This window comes from Salvelinus sp. IW2-2015, linkage group LG26 (assembly GCF_002910315.2).
Source record: "Salvelinus sp. IW2-2015 linkage group LG26, ASM291031v2, whole genome shotgun sequence".
Taxonomy (NCBI): Eukaryota; Metazoa; Chordata; class Actinopteri; order Salmoniformes; family Salmonidae; genus Salvelinus; species Salvelinus sp. IW2-2015.
The window spans coordinates 16915524-16926942 of NC_036866.1; the positions used below are offsets into that span (position 1 = coordinate 16915524).

At 43.2% G+C, this 11419-nt stretch overlaps 1 protein-coding gene across 1 annotated transcript in view; it reads left to right on the plus strand.

The window, feature by feature from the left end:
- Positions 1-11419, plus strand: part of LOC111952150 (fatty acid 2-hydroxylase) — a 37695-nt gene extending 26276 nt beyond the window's left edge. Inside the window, exons 2-7 of the mRNA XM_023970679.2 lie at positions 2848-2937; positions 6019-6161; positions 6595-6695; positions 7210-7382; positions 7661-7913; positions 11137-11419. Coding sequence (XP_023826447.1) covers positions 2848-2937; positions 6019-6161; positions 6595-6695; positions 7210-7382; positions 7661-7913; positions 11137-11204 — 828 coding nt within the window. The 3' untranslated portion in view covers positions 11205-11419. The remainder of the gene's footprint in view (positions 1-2847; positions 2938-6018; positions 6162-6594; positions 6696-7209; positions 7383-7660; positions 7914-11136) is intronic.

Sequence of the window (11419 nt, forward strand, 5' to 3'; positions counted from 1 at the left end):
TCCATTGCCTACCTGTTCTTAAATAAAATTGACTATAAAATGTATTATATTTATTAGAGGGTAAGTGAAAACATCTCGTAACACACTCGTAACTTGAGCTACTGTATGTAATGTACCTTCAGAAATGAGCATGGGGTTCATATTGGCATATTCACCTGCCATTTTACAAGAATGAATGAAGAATTCAAAAGTAATTGTTGAATAGTAAATTATGGCGTGTTCAGTTGTTGCATATACTGTACTTTGTTGCTTTGTTTTAAATAGTCAACACTTTTAAACACATGCCATTGTGTATCAAGCTGAGGCATGCCTCACTGCCTGGTTGTATTAATTGTACAAACTCCTCATGTCACATATCACCAAGCTTGACAGCCTGGCTATCCAAGGATCTAGTTATCCCTCACCTCTCTGTAATTTTCACCCACTTAGTTTTTAGGACAACCTAGAATATAGATGATCAGCTAATAGTGTTCCACTTTGAGGAGATTTCCTGGTCCTGAGTACCAACCCGCACAGTCATGTAATGTGCCCATAAACATAAAAGTATGGACATTGAAACCAGTAGATAATGATAGCGCTGACGTCATCTACATATTCCTATGGAAAATGCTGCATGAAGCCGGAGTATTTTAATTTGAAGTGTGCCATATCGCTGAATGGGGCTGATTAGAGCTCCACAGTGGAGGCGTTATAATATCTAGTGGTCAAACAGGGAAATGGTTCCAAACGTTTTTCCACCATTCATTTTTCCCATAGGGGATTTTACAAGCACTTAAAACAAGGTCTGTGTTTCGTGTAGGCTTACCCTGGTGTGACGTTTTGATAACCATGTAAATCTCTCTCGGACAAGGTGACTTTTATCAATATATTCACTTCTATTTACTCTCAGATTCGAAAATGTGAATTAGCGTCAAAGTAGACATTCAAAACTAGAAATGACTGCAAGCCCCTGCACAATCTCTAGTTGATACAGTAGTACCTTTGCTAACAGGTATTGTGTCAATTTAAAACTTGCYCAAGACAGTTCACGGAATTGTCCATTTTTATTTATTTTTTTAGCTTATTTATTAATTACTACATTTAGCTAACATTAGATAGTTAATCCAGAGATTCTACCTTTGCCTGGATTCGGCAGTCTCTTCCAGATCCTCTTGGCATTTGTAGTTCTTTATGTTCTTCACATTAGCAGCTAATTAGCATTTACTTTTGGGGGGTAAATACAGTTGGCTGTATTGATAAAAGTCACCTTGTCCTAGAGAGATTGACACGGTGATCAAAATGTCACGCCAGGGTTGTTTCCAAAATCCCCGTTTGGGAAGAATTTATGGTGGGAAAATGATTGGAATCATTCCCCTGTTTGACCTCCAGGTTTTATGGGTATTATGACTCATACTGTGGTACTCTAAGGCAGGGGTTTACAAACCTTTTTAAAACTGAGTGGAACATCCCCCTAAAAAAACTTAAATAAAAAAACCTTAACTGACATGGCTCCCGAGTGGCACAGCGGTCTAAGGCACTGCATCTCAGTGCAAGAGGTGTCACTACAGTCCTTGGTTCGAATCCAGGCTGTATCACATCCGGCCGTGATTGGGAGTCCCATGGAGCAGCGCACAATTGGCCCAACGTCGTCCGGGTTTGGCCGGGGTAGGCCAGCATTGTAAATAAGTATTTGTTCTTAACTGACTTGCCTAGTTAAATAAAAAATAAATAAATGGGCTTGTTGAACTGGACACCTCTGACAAGTTAGTCATTGCATGCCTTAGAGAGCCATTTCTAACATGACAAGAGGAACTAATGGTGCACTTATCAATTTTGAAATTGCACTTTGTGCATTTAATTATTACAACTTTGAAGAGTGACCCCTCGGTCCCCCCCAGGGGGTGCGCCCCACAGTTTGGGAACCACTGCTCTAAGGCACCAAAAAATTGCTAAGGGTCATGGTGAAAGTGGCCGTAACTATCAAACGTTCATGGGCGACGTATTCGTTTTCATCCTGCCTGAGAGAGTCTGGTTTTTAATGTCTATGGAGAGAGTCAACTGGGAGCCTCCTCCTAGTAGCCTGCCGGCCCATGATGACACCACGTGTCAGCACGTGGTCCTGTGTGACGACAAATGTAGCTGTCAGAATGGATCACTATTTAATTCAATATCTCGATTTGTAGCAAATCACTGCGGTGATCGAACTCGATTGTAATAAACAAATTTTAGAGCCCAAAACGTCCGGCTAAAAAGTTTTGTTTGGCCATTCTGGTGATTGTAATATACATTGGCTGTCTAGGGCAGACCAGGGCTTTTGGCACCAGGTTGCTAAGCAGTAGCCAACCAGCAGAGCTCGTGATTGTACTTTCCAAAGCGGACACTGGGGGCCTGCATAAGTGCGCCTTAACAACCATATGAAGCAAAGAGACTGTGCAGTAGGCCTATGATATAATCAGGATTGTGTCCTTGTTACGCACTGCCCATAATAAAGAGAAAAGTGTGAAGGCAGATCTATGCTCTGAAACTCTTAACTCATACAGTCAATACATGGTAGAATGTGCCGTGACTCTGAGTGAATGCTGATAACAATGAGTGTAGACTGAGTGTGTTTTGGTGTCAACCATCTAACACTGATACTTGTAGTTGGCAACACTGATACTATAGTGTCATTTAATAATCTGGAGTATAGGCATGAGGATGTGCAGAAACAAATAACCTGCCATAATTAGCCACAGACAAATCTTAACCACATTATATCCCCATGGTAACATTATATTGTGAATAGGTTGCCTTAATGGATATCCTGCCGATGTTTGCAATTTGATTTGGAGCTCACAATCCCTTGCATTGTCTCCTGTTGTTCCACAGACGGCGAGGGAGAGGAAGAAGACTCAGGAGCACACAGTGGATGAGGAGCCTTCACCCATTAGCAAATGCAGTCAAGTCAACCTGGACACGGTGAGAGAAAAACAAAACCAGAGAAAGAGAGTGGGAGAGAGAGAATCAGAAAGAAACCTGGAAGAATAAAGACTAAGATAGATCAGGCTAAGGGACATCATCTAGATCTTTCTAAGCATTAAAACCCAACCACTGCATCAGACCAGGCAGCCAGCCTGTTGATCTAATCAGGGGATGTTCTGGGGTTTAACTACAAGTCAAAGTAGAGCTCAGATGCCAGAGCCGTACTGTATTTGAGACTGTCATTGGCCCAACATTGTGGCAGCGTCTCTGTTCTGTAGGAGCTGTCATTGCTGCAGGTAGGCAGAGTTTTCTACCTGTGTCTGGTCCAAGGCCCTTGAGTTCAGCGCTCCTCTGACTGAGGCCTGTGAGCTACAGTACACTCCTGCATTGACACAGAGGGAGAAGATGGATCGAGAAAGAGACAGGGGGGAAAGATCGAGAGGTGACCACTTTTACGGTCATTCACCCAGCTTTGCTAAAAAATGTGTGGTCACCAATTTTCACAGCTAATCATTGGAGACAGTGTGGGAGTGGTTTCGTGGGCAGTTCTGCCAGTCTATAGTAGATAGGCTATGTGGCAGGTTTATCCGTGTTAAGTAGAGATAGACAGTGAACGGTATGCACAGAGTGATGTACTAGTGTAAAGGTGCCATATCTCAGGGGGGATATTGCTATGTTTTCAATGACAGAACAGGGGCAGTCTTCCTCAGGCTTTAGGAATCTTTTGGGATTGACTAGTGGATAGCAGCCAGTCACCTTTGCTTTGCAACATGGGGCCACCTGTGTGTGTGTGTGAGGGCCAGCTCTGTGTGTGTTTGTCATTGTGATACATTGGGTGATGGCATAACGCTTGACATTGATTATCACATGCAGTGCCTTCAGAAAGTATTCATCCCCCTTGACTTATTCTACATTTTGTTGTGTTACAGCCTGAATTCAAAATGGATAAAATATTTTTTTCTCCCCCATAATGACAAAGTGAAAGCCATGTTTTTATCAATGTTTGTACATTTATAGAACATTTAAATACAGGCATATCTTATTTACATAGMTATTCACTCCCCTGGGTTCAATACATGTTAGAATCGCCTTTCTGGGTAAGTCTCTAAGAGCTTTGCAAACATAGCTATGCCCAATATTTGCTCATTATTATTTTTACACTTTTTTAAGCTTTGTCAAGTAGGTTGTTGATCATTGCTAGACAGACATTTCTTGCCATACATTTTTGATTGAAAATCTAACTAGGCCACTCAGGAACATTCAATGTCGTCTTGGTAAGCAACTCCAGTGTATATTTGGCCTTGTGTTTTAGGTTATTGTCCTGCTGAAAGGTGAATTTGTCTTCCAGTGTCTGTTGGAAAGCAGACTGAACTAGCTTTTCCTCTAGGATTTTGCCTGTGCTTAGCTCTATTCCATTTATTTTTATGCTAAAAAACTCCATAGTCCTTGCTGATGACAAACATACCCATAACATGATGCAGCCACCACCATGCTTGAAAATATGAAGAGTGGTACTCGGTGATGTYTTTGATTTGCCCCAAACATAACACTTTGTGTTCAGGACATAAAGTTAGTTTCTTTGCCACATTTTTCCTTATTGCAAACTGGATGCATATTTTGGAATATTTTTATTCTGTACAGACTTCCTTCTTTTCACTCTATCATTTAGGTTAGTATTGTGGAGTAACTACAATGTTGTTGATCCATCCTCAGATTTCTCCTATCACAGCCATTAAACTCCGTAACTGTTTTAAAGTCAACATTGGCCTCATGGTGAAAATCCTGAGCGGTTTCCTTCCTCTCCGTTAACTGAGTTAGGAAGGACACCTGTATATTTGTAGTGACTGGATGTATTGATACACCATCCAAATTATAACTATTAWRTGCATCATGCTCAAAGGGATATTTAATATCTACTTTTTTAAACCTTTTTAACAATAAGTGAACTTCTTTGTGTAGCATTAGAAAACCTCCTTGATCTTTGTGGTTGAATCTGTGTTTGAAATTCACTGCTGGACTGAGGAACCTTGCAGATAATTGTATGTGTGGGGTAGGTAGTCATAAACATTTTTTTAAACACTATTATTGCACACAGAGTGAGTTAATGCAACTTTATGAATACTTATTGAACCAAGACATTTCAGCTTTTCACTCTTTATTAATTTGTAAAAATGTCTATAAACATAATTCCACTTTGACATTATGGGGTATTTTGTGTAGGCCAGTGACACAAAATTTCAAATGAATACATTTTAAATTCCGTATGTAACACAAAAACGTGGAAAAAGTCAAAGGGTGTGAATACTTTCTGAAGGCACTGTACCTAGTGCAGCTTGTCTCCTGGCTCATTCAGCCCTACATACTTACACAGTGGAGGGAATTTGTGTCCTGAATACAATGACACTTGTCACTCATTGTTATCTTTTGTGGTTTCAGGTATGTTTTGAGAACCATTCTCCACTTTTAACCTCCTCTCCAAGACAATCGATGTCCTCAATGAATGATTTTAGCTTTCTGTTTGCCTCAATTCATCCAATATTGTCAACTACTGTATAGCAAAAAGCTATTCCATGCATGGCTCTGTGGTCTAGTTAATATAGTACCCACCCTATAATCTATGATAATGTATAAGAGACATGACTCTGAGAACAAGCCAATCTGTCTGCCTAGTCTTGATCTAAGGTCATGGTAAAGGAGACGTTTAGTAAAAGGTATGGACAGAGATACAATCTGCAGATCCTTAACAGAAATTGGGATAACAACTCCTTTCTCTGGCCATATGTCTCTCTACCGCCACCTGCTGGACAATTACAACACCTACAGAAGGGCCCAGACCGATTGATCACACTATCGCATAAATCTATGACTGAAATACGTTTTAGAGTCCAATTTCCATTTATCTAGATTCTACAAGAACAGTATGTCCTTTGACAATTGAAGGTTTTAGGCAGAAGCAGTACTGATGAGGTTATGACACTCTATAGACATCTTGTATTGAACTGTTGTGTGCTGTAAGGCTTAAGCTACTGTATGTACAGTGTTGTAACCTGAGCTGTGTCTCCCCTGCTATGCCTGCAGGACCTGGTGGACTGGCYGAAGCCCCTGGCCTGGCAGGTGGGCAACCTGGGAGAGAAATACGAGACCTGGGTGCACCAGCCTGTGGATCGGCCCATTCGCCTGTTTGGGAACGAGTTCATGGAGGCCAGCACCAAGACATCCTGGTCAGAGAGATGATATGTACATGTATCCCAGACACAGATTAAGTCCTGGACTTAAAGGCTTTTTCAATTGAGCCTCTTTAAACTCTGGGAAAGTCCCAAACGTTCCCTTTAAGCAAAGACTAGGCTTAATCGCTGTCAGGAAAACCAGCCCATACAATGTAGAAAAGCACTTACATAATTTAGCAGACACTCTTATTCAGAGCGACTTGCAGGAGCAATTAGGGTTGAGTGCTCAAGGTCACATCTGCAGATTTTTCACTTAGTCAGCTAGGGGATTCGAACCAGCGACCTTTTGGTTACTGGCCCAACAAGCTTAACCGCTAGGCTACCTGCCGCCCTTGCTACCTTGTTACCTTGTTACCTGCCGCCCTAACACTTGCATGTTACCTCAGAAACTGCTGTTTGATAAGTCCATATGATTGTCTGCGTGTAGGTACATGGTCCCTGCTGTGTGGATGCCACTGGTGTTCTATCTCAGCTGGTACTGCTACACCACCTTGGCTCAGGAGACAACCAGACTATTCGCCAGCACAGGTAACAAAGACACAATCATCAGACCTGGGTTAAAATACTATTTAGGGTAGTAAGTATTTGGAAGTAAGTACTTGGATATTTGTTTTTATTTGAAAACGTAAGTAGTTTTCAATATTTGGAAATACACATGTAAGGTATTGGCATGTATTTGAAAATACTSAAATACACAGTATTTATACAAATACTTAAATACACCCATGCATTTGCTATTTTAAATAATGTATTTGCAAATAAGTATTTGAAAATACTTTCAAATAGTAGACTACAGTATTTAAAAACAAAATTGTTACATTTTGCACAAGTACAGTAAAATGCTTAACATGCAAGCCCTATCCAACAGTGCAGTATTCAATATCAAATAAAAAAACATTAGAAATAAGAAGTAGTAGAAGTAGTTGATTCCGGCCACATTATTTGTTAATTAATCTGTCCAGCAAACTCATGCTTGTTCCCATGTACAGTCTAGTAGGAATGTGATTCCTGTTTAAATCTGTCCCACCCCCTCCCTCTGCAGACTATTCCTTCCTGGTGCACAAGTACAGCTTTCCCCTCATCTTTGTGATGGGCATGGTCATATGGACCTTCATCGAATATTGCATCCATCGCTTCGTCTTTCACATGCGCCCGCCCGCCCACAACTATTACCTCATCACCATTCACTTCCTGCTGCACGGACAGCATCATAAGGTGAGATACGGACATATACAGAAGAGGGTGAACAATACTCTGGAACTAACGTTTAAAATGTATCGTCTTTTTTTAACTGATAAGTACTTAGGTGTTTTTTATGCCTCTTTTTGTTTATGATTCATTTGAAATTCAGAAACTTGGGAAACTGCAGAAGGATATACTTTTTGTTCCAAATCTAGGCCAAGCCATATGCTAGAATGATAAAACAAAAGTGTGCAGTAACTACTCAAAGTCTGTGCTCCTATACTAACACCATGGTGCTTTCTCCCCTCCAGTCTCCCTACGATGGCTCCCGCCTAGTCTTTCCTCCTTGCCTGGCCTCAGTGGTGATAGGCAGCTTCTACCTGCTGCTGACCAAGGCCTTCCCTGAGGCCTTAGGGGTGTCCTTGTTTGTGGGGGGGCTGTTTGGGTACGTGGTGTACGACATGATCCATTACTACCTTCACTACGGCTCCCCCCAGAAAAACTCCTACCTGTACAGCCTCAAGGCATACCACGTCAAGCACCACTTTGAACACCAAAGAGCAGGTGAGGAGGACCAGTAAGATGGCGCCGACAGACATGACAGCTCTGCTTCTAGCTCATAAGCAACTTTGCAGTATTTTTTTGGTGTGTTATTTCTTACATTATTCACCCAGAATGTTTTTTGTGTTATTACATACAGCCAGAAAGATATCAGAGCGATGGTAATGCACCAGCATTACGTTCAGGAATACGACTTTCCCGAATTGAATCCTTTGTTCGTACCCCTAGGGCAATTGAACTTAACCCAGAGGCTGCTTTAAGACGCCGCCGGCGGAGAAGAGTTGTTCGGAATAGACTTCTTGTCCAACTCAGGAGGCGTGTACACCATCCACTGCTTCTGAGTATATTACTCGCTAATCTTCAGTCTCTGGACAATAAAGTAGATGAGCTCAGGTTGAGGATCTCCTTCCAGAGAGACATCAGGGACTGTAATATACTCTGTTTCACGGAATCATGGCTCTCTTGGGATATACTGTCCCCAGCCATACAGCCAGCTGGGTTCTCAGTACATCACACAGACAGGAATGAAGAACTCTCCAGGAAGAAGGGCGGTGGTGTATGTTTCATGATTAACTACAGATGGTGTGATTGTAATAACATAGAGAAAGTCCGACTCAAACAGGAAGTACCCATGCTAAGGTCTATTCAACGCTGGTCTGACCAATCTGAATCCATGCTTCAAGGTTGTTTTAATCAAATGGACTGGGAGATGTTCCAGGTAGCCTCTGAGAATAACATTGACGTGGACACGGTGACTGAGTTCATCAGGAAGTGTGTAGGGGATGTTATTCCCACTGTGACTATTAAAACCTTCCCAAACCAGAAACCACGGATAAATTCCAGCATTCGCGCAAAACTGAAAGCGCGACCCACCGCATTTAAGCATGGCAAGGTGACTGGGAATATGGTTGAATACAAACAGTGTAGTTATTCCCTCATAAGGCAGTCAAACAGGCAAAACAAAACATCAGTACAGAGACAAAGTGAAGTCACAATTCAACAGCTCAGACGCGAGACGTATGTGGCAGGGTCTACAGACAATCATGGATTACAAAGGGAAAACTAGCCACGTCGCGGACAACGATGTCTTGCTCCCGGACAAGCTAAACACCTACTTCGCCCGCTTTGAGGAGAACACAGTGCCACCGGCGCGGCCCGCTCCCATGGACTGTGGGCTCTCCTTCTCCGTGGCTGACGTGAGTAAGACATTTAAGCGTGTTAACGCTCGCAAGGCTGCCGGCCCAGACGGCATCCCTAGCCGCATCSTRAGAGCATGCACTGACCAGCTGAATGGAGTGTTTACGGACATATTCAATCTCTCCCTATCCCAGTCTGCTGTCCCCACTTGCTTCAAAATGTCCACCATTGTTCCTGTACCCAAAAAAGCAAAGGTAACTGAACTAAATTACTATTTCCCCATAGCACTCTCTTCTGTCATCATGAAGTGCTTTGAGAGGCTAGTTAAGGATCATATGCCCTCTACCTTACCTGACACCCTAGACCCACTTCAATTTGCTTACCGCCCCAATAGATCCACAGACGATGCAATCTCCATCGCACTGCACACTGCCCTATCCCATCTGGACAAGAGGAATACCTATGTAAYAATGCTGTTCATTGACTATAGCTCAGCCTTCAACACGGTTGTACCCTCCAAGCTCATCATTAGCTCAGCTTGGGGCCCTGGGTCTGAATCCCGCCCTGTGCAACTGGGTCCTTGACTTCCTGACGGGCCGCCTCCAGGTGGTGAAGGTAGGAAACAACATCTCCAATTTGCTGATCCTCAACACAGGGGCCCCACAAGGGTGTGTGCTCAGCCACCTCCTGTACTCCCTGTTCACCCATGACTGAGGCGCGCCTCCAACTCAATCATCAAGTTTGCAGACGACACAACAGTAGTAGGCCTGATTACCAACAATGACGAGACGGCCTACAGGGAGGAGGTGAGGGCGCTGGCGGAGGTGTCCAGGAAAATAACCTCTCCCTCAACATCAACAAAATAAAGAATGGATCGTGGACTTCAGGWGACAGCAGAGGGAGCATGCCCCTCTCCACATCGACAGGGATGCGGTGGAGAAGGTGGAAAGCTGCAAGTTCCTTGGCGTACACATCACTGACAAACTGAAAAGGTCCACCCACACAGTGTGGTGAAGAAGGTGCAACAGAGCCTCTTCAACCTCAAGAGGCTGATGAAATTTGGCTTGTCCCCAAAACCCCCACAAACATTTACAGATGCACAATTGCGAGCATCCTGTCGGGCTGTATCACCGCCTGGTACGGAAACTGCACTGCCCGCAACCGCAGGGCTCTCRAGAGGGTGGTGCGGTCTGCCCAACGCATCACCGGTGGCACACTGCCTGCCCTCCAGGACACCTACAGCACCCAATGTCACAGGAAGGCCAAAAATATCATCAAGGACATAAACCACCTGAGCTACGGCCTGTTCACCCCGCTATCCAGAAGGCGACGCTATCCAGAAGGCGACAGTACAGGTGGATCAAAGCTGGGACTGGGAGACTGAAAAATTGCTTTTATCTCAAGGCCATCAGACAGTTAAATAGCCATCACTTACTGGTTCCCACCCAGTTACTCAACCTTGCACCTTAGAGGCTGCTGCCCTGTATACATAGACATGGAATCACTGGCCACTTTAACAATGTTTACATACTGCTTTACTCATCTCATATGTATATACTGTATGTTATTCTACTGTATTGTAGTGAATGCCACTCCGGCATTGCTTGTTAGATACTAGTTCACTGTTGGAGCTAGTAACACAAGCATTTTTCTACACCCGCAATATCAACTGCTAAAAATGTGTATGTGACCAATACAATTTGATTTGAATAGCTCTTTGTATCACCATAATTCTGTTTTTACAGTGACTTCTGATAAAGAGGATGGGGGATGAACAAGATCAAGTATTATATTCAGTGCTTGTCTTGGACTGAAATAGGTGCTGGTACTTTTGAGCTAATATTCTAGAACAGGAGCAGGATCTCAAGCAGTAGAACATTTTGAGGTGCTGGTACTCATCTCTGCTGAGCTCCTGCCCAAGTCAAGCACTGATTATATTACCTCAGACTGTTCATATGTCTCTGTAATTGCCTGTAGTTCAGCTTTGTGTATGGTTCTCATAAATATTATACCTGGATTCCTGTATGTGTGCAAAAGTATTTCTGACTCTGTCCTCTCACTGATGGCATAAATTGGTTTCCCTCTGCAGGTTTTGGAATCAGCACCACATTGTGGGACTATCCGTTCAACACATTGATTCCTGAACAGACCTTTTAGAAGACCCAACTTACTCTACTCTCCACTGGGGGGCAACCTTCACCCATCCATCTTAGACCTGGCAATCAACCCCTTCAATGATGCCATACCCTTTGGCCCCAGCCTGTCCCTATAGTCTGTCTGTCTGTCTGTCTGTCTGTCTGTCTGTCTGTCTGTCTGTCTGTCTGTCTCTGTCTCTGTCTCTGTCTCTGTCTCTGTCTCTGGTCTCTTGTCTC